General features: G+C 33.9%; 1 protein-coding gene across 1 annotated transcript; it reads left to right on the top strand.

The window, feature by feature from the left end:
- The first annotated feature begins 633 nt into the window (after positions 1–633).
- On the top strand, positions 634–13,405 carry LOC131854401 (phenylalanine--tRNA ligase alpha subunit). The gene is made up of 6 exons (XM_059205515.1): positions 634–1,000; positions 2,473–2,827; positions 5,868–6,145; positions 11,507–11,647; positions 12,202–12,409; positions 13,147–13,405. The coding sequence occupies exons 1-6, from the start codon at positions 728–730 to the stop codon at positions 13,365–13,367; spliced, it is 1,476 nt and encodes a 491-aa protein (XP_059061498.1). The 5' UTR covers positions 634–727; the 3' UTR covers positions 13,368–13,405.
- The last annotated feature ends 568 nt before the right edge of the window (positions 13,406–13,973 follow it).

Raw genomic sequence — 13,973 nt, 5'->3', positions numbered from 1 at the left:
ATTTTTACCATCGCACAATTTGTGATAAATATGTATCGAATAGTATAAAAATGTATCGATAAAAATTATTTATTTAATTCATGAACTAAATGAGAACTATATGGGTATGAAGCAGTGCGGAATTTATATTTCTTATGACTGTAGGCCACTTTATTTCAGCCACCCCATCTATATACCTTTCTAAAATAATAATTTTAACATTTGTAGTAAAGCACGCCTTAAAGTTAAATAAACTGCTCATCTATAACTTACGCAAATAATATAGGTTTCGATAGGAATGAGTTTATATAGGGATTTATTTAAAATATAAGAAATCTTGAGAAAAGAAGTGAACGAGTTTGACTTTTATCCTCAAAAATCGAGTGACCGTTCTCCCTCTGAAATATGCTATATAGCTTATATGGCCTATTTATAAATTCAGGACTGGTATGAGGTAATATTAAAATTTCTTTTACATGTTAGATTTATAAGACTTCTAGCTATGGTGTACATAAATTCCCTGAGATCTTTAAAAATCCTAATGTACTCTGTCCAGAAGTGACAGCGATGCTGACAGTGACAGTGACATTCGCAGATTACGAGTCACTTGATTGAATGAAATTGTTTGACTGACGTTTTGAGAATGACTGTATGACGACACAAAACCAAAACTTAAGAAAATTTAATTTTATTTAACTCTTGCTTCGTTGGTATTATAGTGTATAACCTAAAAGGCCGATTTTTAAAAATGGAATTGAACGAGAAAATTTTACATTACCTAGAAAAAAGTGATAATATAGATACTTTAAAATTAGCAAATGAATTTAGTGAGGACCATCAGAAAATAGTGGGAGCAGTGAAGAGTTTAGAAGCTCTTGAAATGGTCACTTCGGAGCCTGTAAAAAGTACACAGTGGGAACTGACTGATGAAGGGCACCTCGTAGCTAACAACGGCAGCCATGAGGCTGTTCTCTTCAGAAGTATACCTGACGATGGTATACCACAAGCAGAGTTAATGAAGGTAAAGTCTTTATTAAAATGAAATAGACAATGTTTTTTTTTAATTTTCTGTGTAAATATGCGATTTTCCAAGAACAATGAATTTTAATATAAGACTCCAAACTTGTTAATTCTTATTGTTTACTAGCTGCTCCCGCGACTTCGTCCGCGTGAAGTTTAACTTTATTTTTCTAAAGTAAAAGTAGCCTAAGTTACTCCTTGTTACATCACCTACCTGCCAATAAAAGTCCCATCAAAATAGGTCCAGCCATTTCAAAGATTAGCTGAAACAAACTGACAGACAGACAAAAATTGTAAAAAAAATATTTTTGTGTATGTACAGTAGGTATTTATATTTATATGCATGTAGTAAATAACAGTTATTTCAATATTAAAACAGACACTCCAATTTTATATATATGTATAGATAAATGGAAATGGAAAAGCAAGAATTGTATAAATTTATGTGTAAATAAAAGAGAGTGCTAACACTAAATTCTCTCTGCATATCCCATTAAAAAAAATATATAATTATCTGTTTCATTTATAAGTTTTTCTGTTTAAGTATGTATAGTTATCATTTGAAAAAATTATACTAGATTTTAAAAGTTACCTTATAAATCAAAAAGGAGTGGGCTATTCAATATTAATATTTAAAAAAATATAATTTTGACTTAACTTGTAGATCATTATTATTATTATTATAATGATAAATATAATTGTCTTATTCAACACCAGATCATACTTTTATTACAGATTTATACATAAATTATATAATTATTCCTGCATCCTTTTAATTTAAGTATATATTATGTTTTGACTGTCTTAATCGTATAAGCTTTATTTATGTAATATATGTATGTTTATATAACAGCACCATGGACTTTATCATCATGTAACACCAATGATAAGTCACTTGTATTGACATTTCTGAGGACTAAGGTGTCAATTCTGGATATCTTAGAATGCAACTACAAAGTTTCTAATGATTATAATAATAATATTAACATAACAAGTCTCTCACAAGTTCTGCTTTGCTTGTACTATGAATGGCCATAGATAACTGATATAAATACTCATAATTTTTTTTTATGATTACATACATAATATATATAGAAAACACACAGACTGTTACAAACAATCATATTCATGAATACAAATGTTTGCACTGTTTGAGGAATCAAACCCTTTGTCTGACAAAATGTTTATCTGTGCGACAAATTGAACCCACAACCAACAAAAGTGAAGGTTTGCTAAACTCCTAAACCACCAAGGCTAACAATCCTACTTTTGAAATCCAATTTTTGCATTGTTTGAGGAATCAAACCCCTTGAGTGTCAAATTGTCAGTTGTGTTTATCTGTGCGACAAATTGAACCCACAACTTACAGAAGTGAAGGTTTGCTAAACTGATAAACCACTGAGACTATCTATTTCCTACAACTTTGAAATTCAGTTTCTGAGATATTTATTTAATTCATAATCTCTATTACAGATTGTCCCAAATGCAAAGGTGGGCTTCAGCAAAGCTATGTCATCGGGTTGGATATTTCTAGATAAATCTAGCAACCCACCGTTAGTAAAGAAGAAAGTGGATAGCATAATTGACATAGTGCAGGACCATTTAAACGAGATGAATAAGGGCATAGACAATTTAGCAAATAACATACGGAACGATTATAAAAAAAGGAAATTGCTGCATGAGGTCACAGTGAAAAGTTTCCTGCTTTCTAAAGGGGCTAAATTTGCTACAACAATAACTAAATTAGAAACGGACTTAACAAGTGAAATGTTGTTAACTGGATCCTGGAAGATGTTGGAGTTCAAGCCATATAACTTTGATGCATTAGGTAATGAATTTAACAAGTATAGATTTTACCAACAAACTTAAAAGTAACTGATTAGCAGGGATGTTAGGTAGCTCCGTAACCGTAACCGAAACTATCGGATATCCGATATAAAAAAATATTCGTAACCGTAACCGAATCCGAAATAAAAGTTTCGGACAATATCGGATAGGGGCGGAGCCTAATTGAGACACGTTATGTAACCAGTTTAATTAGTTATTTGTATTTTACTTTTGGAATTCCTTAAAAAATCAATATCCGTAAATCCGAAATTATCCGAAACTTACGGATAATCCGAAATAATTTCATATCCGCATCTGTATCCGTATCCGATATAATAATCATTCCTGTATCCGAAACCTATCCGTATCCGAAATTTCATATCCATAACATCCTTGCTGATTAGTTGAATTAACAGGTAATGAAAATATTATCAAAACTTTACTAACAGATAAAAGGGTTAACATAAAAAAAAGTATTTTTGCTTTTGTTTCGTGTTTAGTCAACGTCAAAATTAATGCAAATATACACAATGAATCAAACCCTGATTCATAAAAACCAAAACATTAAAATATTCATTTAAACTATCACAATATATTATCACGATAAAATGAAAAATATAGTTTCTAAGTATAATAGTTTTAGCTTTAAAGATGCTTAAGAAATAGAAATTAAATTAATTTTATTACATTATAATAATAAATACATCAAAATCTTTTATAAAATTGTACAGAGGTTACGGTTTCGAGTCGGTCGAGGTGGGAGCGAGAGTTATCTGTTATACTTCTCGCTCTCACCTAGACATGCATATAAATGAATCACACAGCCATTTTTCGATAATCCGTTTATTAGTTTGTAATAATTATTTGTTTTTATTGGCATTGGATGCGAGCAGCGCAGGACCGATCGTCGTGGAGATCTTTGGGCCTATGTCCAGCAGTGGACGTCTTCCGGACTGCGATGATGATGATGATGATGATTTATTTGTTTTTATTGCATAGTCTTTAGGTATATTTGTATAACACTTATACTTATTTTAGTTATTTTTTACCGAATTGTACATCAAATTGTAACTCTCTGACAATAACAATATAAATAAACACTCAATCAGTGATAGATTATACCTGACAATCTAGATAAGAGTATCTGTTTTGTTTGTTATAGCAGATTAATTGATTTTCTTTGCATCGTGTTGCATGGATTTGATAAAAGATAATCCTTTATTTTTTTTTCGGACTACTCTAATTCTGTTGGCCGCATCTGGCCTTTACAGCTTTATCGAACGATTGGGTGCAAGTGCCGATGGCACTACAAACCAAAGGAAGGACTGATCCGGATACGATTTTACTAGGAGGGCACTACTAGGAGTTCGAATGATGATGATTATATGTATCGATCTGTGTGTTTTCTATGTATATTATGTATGTATTTTATTGTATTTATGTATTTCTATCAGTTGTCTAGTACCGTAACAAACCTTAGATATAGATATACTCTATGCTAATGCATAGAGTATATCTAGAATATTAATTCGAAAAGATAAAAATGTCCCGGTGTATCTTTTTGTTTGCTTTTCAAGACAAATAAGAAAATAAATTTATTTGACATAAAGTTAACCAGGAAGAACGGAATGGGAGAGGATGACTTAAAAAGTGTGAAAGGTGATGTGTATAAAAGGAGACTGAGCACAAATATGACGTTCGATAGGTTTCGGATAGAATACTCCGAAAAAAAAGTCACGTGACTTTTAATTGGACATTCCGTCAAACTTAGGGACATAAAGAAAATATTTCATGATACAATTATCTCTCGTAAAACCCATTTTCAAAGAAATCGTAAACTTACCCAATAAGTATAGCAGATATGATTATCTGCTTTGTATAACGATTTTGTTGTATTATAATAGATAAGCTACGGATAACTGTGGATTCAAAGAAAATGAATGACCTATTTTTTATTATAGGTAAACAAACTATTTTTATGTGACATATTTATTTGTTTTCATGTTATCTTATATATAAAATTCTCGTGTCACAGTTTTCGTTCCCATACTCCTCCGAAACGGCTTGACCGATTCTCATGAAATTGTGAGCGTATTGAGAAGGTCTGAGAATCGGCCAACATCTATTTTTCATACCCCTAAATGTTAGGGGTAATCCACCCCTAGTTTTTTATTTTATTTTAAGGCAAAACAACGTTTGCCGGGACATCTAGTTATTGTATAATATTATAGATGCGTTATTGAATAGGAAAATGATCGTTATTAATGTGGACTAATAATACCATTGCTAGTAATGTACCAGGCTAGGTTGTCCTCAATGCAGTTCCCCCTGGAAACCATCGTGATAAACTCATGGTGGATTTGGAACAATTGGCTAACTAAACTGACCTCATGCTCATCTTATCCCCCAACCTGCATCATTCACCATATTCGTCCATTAAAACAAAATAGAAGCTGTTAGTTCCGTTCTTTTTGTATTATTTTATCTGTCTCCACGCGAAATTTCATTAATATCAGTTTAGTCATATTGCCGTCTTCTCGCCATTTTTTTATTTTATTTTTTTTGTATATTTGTACATAAAAATTTGTCGGTGACAATCTCATCGTACCTATACTAAATAATAAAAAAAATCTAATTAAATCAATGCGATACCAGCCAGAACAATAAATTGGTTGAAAATAAAAATCAACTCAAACTAATGTAGTACCAGCCAGAATAATAACTTGGCTACATTAGATACAAATTCAAATTCAAAAATCATTTATCCATGTAGGACATTTTATTCGCTTATGAACGTCAAATTTTTCTCATTATATTTTTTTCCCTACCGTCCTGTTCAGTATATTGATCCAATTGAGAAGAACTGGCAGAAAACTCAATTGAATTACTTATTTATTCATCAGAAGCTGTCTGTGCTAATATTCCATGGAATACATCTATATCTAACCTATTTAACTTCAGTGCTTGGATCTTTGAGCTCTTTTAAATGCATTACAAAAACATTCCAGTCCCCAATGCTATAAAAAAATATAAACTTCCAGGTCAACCCCCTGACTGCGGCCACCTCCATCCGCTTCTAAAAGTCCGTTCAGAATTCCGAGAGATCTTCTTAGAAATGGGCTTCAGTGAGATGCCAACGAACGTGTATGTAGAAAACTCGTTCTGGAACTTCGACGCGCTGTTCCAGCCTCAACAGCATCCGGCGAGAGACGCTCACGACACATTCTTCATGTCTTCACCGGCCACCAGTACTGACTTCCCTATGGATTATCTGGAAAGGGTGAAGAAGGTGCATAGCGAAGGTGGATATGGATCACAGGTATGTAATTTTTTTTTATTGTTAGTGGCTGTCCGTCCTTATTAAATTCTATATGATACCTCCTATCCTCTCATCCGTCCTATTCAATCCTCTATATGATTATCATCCGGCCACTGCAGTCCACTACTGGACATAGGCCATCTCCCAAGGCAAAAGCAAATCTCAAAGGGCATAGCCACTGGGCACGATCTTTAGCCCTTCTCATCCAGTTACTACCCGCAACCCTACGTATGCCATCGCTCCAACTCAATTCTATATGTATCGATAAATAATGTGAAATTTCATTACGATCGGTTCAACCATATATACTACGATGTTAACAAATAAGCTTACAGCCTATGGACTCCTGAAACACCAGTAGTTGTCACCCCGTCCGCGCTGCCCACTCGGGAAACCTTAAAAATCTTACTAATAAGAAACCTTAAAAAACTTATAGCGAAAGTTTGTGAATGTGGGCGGATGGAAGGTTCTTACTCTTTCGCGCAAAAACTACTGAATGGATTTTAATGCAACTTTACAATAATATATCTTATACATCAGAATAACACAGGCTTAAGAGGCCTTTCACATTTTTTGGCCTAAAAGCAGTGTCTTTGGGGTTCTGGTTCTAAGAAATTAAGAGTCGGATATACATTTTTATTCCTGAATTATATAGATAGATATCTAATCTTAAAAACTACATCTTTGAAATGTTAATTTTCTCTTTGTTAGTCTTCCTAATTTCTAAAATAGTTTATTCAAAAACGCTAAATGACAGAAGTTTGGGGTCGTCGTTCATTAATAAACAAACATAAATTGATATGATATCTTTACTAAAACTTGATAATTACTTTATACATTGAGACAGCATCGTCCTTTTTTTCATTTTCAACTTAAATATCTAAAAAATTGATCATAATTAAACCCGAAATTTCAACAAAACTTTGCCATAATCATTTCTAATTTTCTCATAAATACAACGAAATTTTTGCATAAAAAAAACATAATAATAAAGTTAATATACTTATAAATTAGAAATATGAAAAAAAAATATAAGTTTCTAAGACAAAAATAAACAATAATAATAATATAAAGTTGTATAAATTCCGTTGCGCCAAAAGTAAATTCTCAGTGCTGCGCTAGCGCTCGTCGAGGTAGCACCTATGCCATTTTTTACAACACCGCTAAGATAGACATTGCTCAGTAAACATTAGTATAGAGCGACTAAACAATTTTGATAATTTAAGTAATATTTAATTAATTTTGCTAATATATACTTATTTCTACGAATATTAATTTAAAGTTGTTGTTAAATATATATATATATAATATTTATTTTAGCATGCCAAGACAAAAGTACAGTTATGCTACAAATAAAACCTACCTACCCTGCTGGACTATGAAAAGCACAAGAGCATGGTATTTCGTCACACTAATGGCAATTAATTGTTAAAATTAAAAAAGAGAACATTTTAGTATTTTTTAAAATAACGCTTATCTGAGAGAAAAATGTAAGAAAATGTAAACCAATTTTACTCTATGTTTATTTTGTAGTTTTTTTTTCTAAATTAAAATAGGGTTATTGTTTATAAAAATACCATTATTATTTTTACGTACATTTGTCTTGTATTATATAGTGTATATCATCTAGTATGCAATGTGGATTGTAAATAAATTACCAAATTATATATAAATTATATTCCTTAATGTTTAGAGATATTTTATCCAATTTTATTTTATTTTACACAATACAGATATTTCTAAATTGCAGCTATTCTGTTATTATACTCGTTGGACTTTCATTACTGTACAGTTATGTCAAATAATTATGCGTGTTTGGGTGAAAAGTCAACAACATTATAAATGTTTTTATTTAGAGACTAGCTTTTAGCTCGCGGCTTCGCCCGCGTGAATATGGGATATATAGGTTATCGCGCGTTTAAAGATCCGTGTACAGTATTGGGACGTTATATATAAACCTTCCTCTTGAGTCTATCTATTCTGTCTATTAAATAACAACGAATCAAAATCTGCGTAGTTTTTTAAGATCAAAACATGCATAGATCTATTACATGTGTAGATGATATTTTAACCGGAAATTGAAGCCGTTAAAATGGTATTGGCAGATCCGTTGGAATCATCGGTATTCTTGGTATATAAGCTGGTTGCCCAGCTAACGTACCGGTTATAATGGTCTACAATTAAATTGTCTTTCAATTCTTTAGTAAGCAATATATCCAATGGGACGCCATTGCACATATTCGGCGGGCTTAAATTTCATGACTGGATCATGCTTTTGAGAAATTCCTTCCTCAAGTTTGAGCATTTAGTGTGGGAAATCACTATCTGTGCTTCCATAAAAATGAGCTCTCAAATTTGTCAGTAGTTTTAAACTTTCAATTAAAGTCCATAAGGGAGACGATGTTAATGACACAGAGAGTCTTTCAGAAATCTCCAGCAAAAGTATAAAAGTAATCCCGCCAATGAGAGCAGAGGTGTTTCTAAGGTCTTTTAAGGTTCTGTCCAAAATCTCTATAGCTCATGGTGATTTCATTACATATAATCAATGAGGCGTCTTATAATAATTTATAAAAAGGTTTGACATTAACAATTAATTATTTATCAAGAATCAAGAATCGGCCAACCAAGAACGAGAAGCTGCAATATCAGCCAATATCATGCGGCGACGTCAATGATGCAGGAACAGCAATGATAGCAGTTGAAGCTTTTTTTTTACAACTTAGAATGGCAAACAAGCTGACGGCTCTCCTGATGGAAAGGGGTAACCGTCGCCTATATACATGAGCAGTACCTGACATGTTCATATCAGCACATTGTTTCCCTCATGCGTTGCCATTCCTGAAAACTCGGGTGTTATTCCCCTGTACCTTGTAAATTCACTACCATATATATACACAGGTAGTCTATATAGATAGATATACATATACACAGATAGTATACCCTGAGAAAGGTCATAGACTACTTTATAGTGCGAAAAAAGTATTGTAAGGGATTAAAAGCGGAGATGAAAGGTTGTATAAAAGTATCGTCATTGTTTAATTGAAACAAAGAAACTTTTTTAGGTTATAATCTAAATATATTTCCTTTATTTGGTCAATTTCATTATACCACGCTGACGAAGTCGCGGACACACCTAATATACATATAAGGATGGGACCTTTAAATCAAAACAAAGCCTTGAAAACACAACTATTATATATAAATAAAATAATTATTTGCTAAGTATAATATTTAGAACAAGTGAATATGGCAATAATGTATCCGACTCTTATAATAAATTATATTGTATCTATTAATAAATAAACTGAATTAATACGTAAGAAGAATTAATTAGTAAATTTATGTTATAGTAATTTCGTCTTCCTGTCCCAATTATTTGTTACTCATATTACTTAAGGTTTTGGCTTTTAGTTGTACAATCGGCCAGCATCCTGACATCAACCCTCTAGGAATAATATAATAAAAAAATATGGTCATTATTAGCACTTTGATAATTAAGATAAATCACGTTATTTAAAAAAATCCAATAAGTAGTTTATGTTACTCAGTTAAGTAGAAACATATCACATTATTAATTAAAATATTACAAGGATCAAAATGGTTCATACTAAATCCACACCGATTGAGCTACACGGTTATTTGCGTCTGTGTGCGTGTATTACTGTATGTGTGCGTAAATCCATGCGATTATACCTAAAGTTGAGCGGCATCATTTTGTAATAGGCCTCTTAATACCTAATAAATTACCAACTACAATTACAAATCTTTGTTTAAAATGGTTCAAAGACAAATTAATGAAATGGCTGATAAATAAGTGTTTTTACTCAGTGATTATTTTACATGCAAAATAGATGACATTATGTAATTTTTATTAATAACTATAAATATTGACATTAATTAATTAATATAGATATTTAAATATATTTGTGGGTATTCGTAATGTAATGACATAATTTTATATTAAATTGAATATGATTTAATTTGAATATTTGCATACCTCTAAGGGGTGCTGCGTGTCATGTACTTTTATTAGTTAATAAGATCCGAAACTACCATGTAGCAAGCAAATCAATAAATTATTATTATTACATATATATATATATTATATCTCCCTTTTTACGGGGGTAAATATTCAACACGCGGGCCTTAGCCAAGCATGGATGAGTTATGTGATGAAGATAGAAATTTTCTGACTATTCGGCATGTGTTTAGTATGACGGCTTTTTGTAATAGGTCTATTGTAAAGGAGGGGATATGCAACGTGTCTAGGTGTTTGTTCAGACTTTTTGGTATAACTCCTGTGGATGACAAAACTATGGGTACTACGTGGATGGTGTGTGCTTTCCATTGTTTTTTTAATTCTATTGCTAGATCTGTGTACTTTGTTAGTTTTTCATTGACTGTGCTTTGTATATTGTGTGTGTTTGGGATGGCTTATTATTATTATTATTATTATTAAATTACACGAGGGTGAAACTGCGGGCACAGCTAGTTAAACAATATGAATTATATACAAAATTAGATTTTATTATCTTATCACGTAGAGTTATTTTATCTTGCGAGCGTGCGCCGGAAGCTGATGCAATGACAATAAAATTAACAATAACAAAACCATGATTTACGATTACTAGAGAGACATTCAAAATTCAAAATATCTTTATTCATGTAGGTGTATTATAGACTCTTATGATATGTCAAATCTACTGTCAGTTCGGAATGATTTCGAGATGAGAAGAACTAAAAAGAAACTCAACTCGAATTCTTTTCAAATAAATGTTGTACATGTTTACAATAATACAGATTCATTTTTAAATTCAAATTTGGTAGTATAGAGTGACCACCAGCATATGCTATTGCAAAAGCAAATAGTCTAATCAGTGTACGTAACAAGAACAGACCTATCCCCAAAAGCAGTACCTTGTTACAAGTGTCGTATAAAATCAACAAGTTTTTTATAGCGTCATTAGAATTTACTGTGTTTAGTCCGTAAGTCGATAGTAAAACACTCGTTTTGTAATCATTTGTCCCAATATATACGTGACATATTGGTTGTAATGTTTTATTTTATTTATTTTACGAAACTCGGCCCATATTATAAATAACTTATAGACTAACACACATATGAATTAATGTTATAATACTAAGATATTGAAATTGTCTGTGTGGTCACGGCACTGACGGTAGCGCCGATACACCACACCCTTCGGCCAGTAGACCTCCATCATAAAAGTGGGCAGCATGTTGGCGGGGACCCGCGCCACAAACGCCTTGAAACGTTGTAACTTGACTTCAGCTGCGTCACCCCCAATGTCAGGTGACTCTTGGTTCGTATATAATCGACAATGTCCTGTTTTGTTACAGGGTTACAAGTACGAGTGGAAGATAGAGGAGGCACAGAAGAACTTGCTGCGCACCCATACGACTGCAGTCAGCGCGCGCATGCTGCACAAACTGGCGCAGCAGGAGCAGTTCACACCGCAAAAGTATTTTAGTATTGATAAGGTACGTATTCTGATGTAGTAAAAGAGGAGATACTCAATTCCAAAACAAAATGTAAAAAGCGCCTTTGTAACCACCCAAATCGACTGGCTGGTCTGCTATTGGAAGACTATCCCAAACGCCCAAAAGATATTCAGAGCAGATGTTCCCTCTTGTCCTCTCAGATCGATCCATTGTCTAATTCAAACATGGCTTGAAATTACGACGAAGGTTCGAAGCCCTAGCGGTGCCCTCAGACTAAAGTCGTATCCGTCAGCCGAGAGTGGGCCTTCAGCCGCTCCATAAGTCCTTCCACGTGTTTGGAGTGCCATCTGCACTCGCCCCCTATCGTCCGGTGAAGCTGTAAAGGCCAGCTGCGGCCAACAGCTTTAGAGTATTCCGAAAAAAAAATCCTTCCGTTGGGGTGGTCACTTCCGTTATAAGTACACTCAAAACATCTGCTTATAATTCCAGGACTGATAGCAAAAGAAATCCATTACAAATACGAAGGGCCATTATCTCTGTATCTAATTGTCAATTGGAAACAAATTATGTATGTATGTAATCGTTTGTGGCAGGTATTCCGCAACGAGACTCTGGACGCGACCCACCTGGCGGAGTTCCACCAGGTGGAGGGCGTGGTGGCCGACCGCGGGCTGGGCCTGGCCGACCTCATCAGCGTGCTCGACGACTTCTTCCAGCGGCTTGGGTTCGCCAGGCTGCAGTTCAAACCCGCCTACAACCCCTACACAGAGCCCAGTATGGAGATCTTCGCATACCATAATGGTTGGTTTTTTTTGTATGAATGAAAATTATAACAATAATTAGTGGTGACATTATTATATGGAAAAGGTATTTGTTAATTATTTAAATTATTAACCGGGTCTTAACACGAATAATTTTATGGCAAATAAAGACCTCTCTTAAGACCCGGTTAATAATTTAAATAGTAATTGTTAATAATGTGAATTGATGACCCCATTGCTAGCAATGTAGGGTCAGGTTGACCTCCATGCGGTTCTCCCTGGAAACCATCCTGATAAATTCCTGGTGAATTTGTCACGATATGCCAACTGACCTGACCTCATGTTCATCATATCATCCTATATCACTGGTGGATCGCCAGCGTAAACTGTTAGCACAAGCGGGTGCACCATTCCATAATCATCCACTAAAAAAATGTCCCTGCAAAATTTACACAGCGCCATCTAGTCCCAAGCTAAGCCGAGCTTGTGTTATGGGTACACTACTGATAGATATACTAAGACATTTTTTTTAATACTTAAGTAACATATATAAAAACTCCCAGATCGCTACAAACAATGTTACTCAATAATACAAACGTTTGTACTGTGCGAGGAATCGAAGCTGCGACCATCGGAATTAAAGCGGTGTGCTAAACCTCTAGACCAACGCCGTATTTTACATCATGACGCCTATAGTACCTTTAACAGGCTGCTGTTACTGAGGACCGGATTGGCTGCATACCCTGTAATGTCTCTGTCATGTCTCATTTTTATCAGGTCTTGGGAAATGGATAGAAATCGGCAATTCAGGCGTGTTCCGTCCAGAGATGTTGCTGCCCATGGGGCTCCCAGAAGACGTGAACGTTATCGCGTGGGGGCTCTCGTTGGAGCGCCCCACCATGATCAAGTACAAGCTCAACAACATCAGGGACCTCGTGGGGCCCAAGGTCGATCTCCAGATGGTCCAGTCGAACCCCATCTGTAGACTGGACAAATAAATTAATTTTACATGTCTATTTATTTCAAATATATAATAAGCACGTAAACTTGTTTTATTTTATTTATTTACTAGCTACTCGTCCCGACTTCGCCCGGGTGTACATGTATTATACATATAAACCTTCCTCTTGTATCACTCTATGTATTAAAAAAACCGCTTCAAAATCCGTTGCGTAGTTATAAATATTTAAGCATACATAGGGATGGACAGACAGCGACAGCTACTTTGTTTTATACTATGTAATAGTTTCAGGCTACTAAGCCCATATTTATATATATCTTATAGACTAACATACATATGAATTAATATTATAATACTAATATATAGAAATTATCTTTGTGGTCACGACACTGACGACGGCAATACGTCTCCTTCATGAAGGTCAGCATGTTGGTTAACATCAACATGCTGACCATGCTACCATTGAGTAGGCATACACCTAATTCGTCAATATATATTTATATATATATAAAAAGACTAGCTGTCCCGGCAAACGTTGTTTTTCCTTAAAATAAAAAAAAAAATTAGGGATAGACTACCCCTAACATTTAGGGGGATGAAAAATAGACGTTGGCCGATTCTCAGACCTACTAAATACGCTCAC

Source organism: Achroia grisella, unplaced genomic scaffold (assembly GCF_030625045.1).
Source record: "Achroia grisella isolate CSIRO2021 unplaced genomic scaffold, CSIRO_AGI_Agris_v1 utg997, whole genome shotgun sequence".
Taxonomy (NCBI): Eukaryota; Metazoa; Arthropoda; class Insecta; order Lepidoptera; family Pyralidae; genus Achroia; species Achroia grisella.
This window is presented reverse-complemented; position numbering and strand designations above follow the sequence as displayed.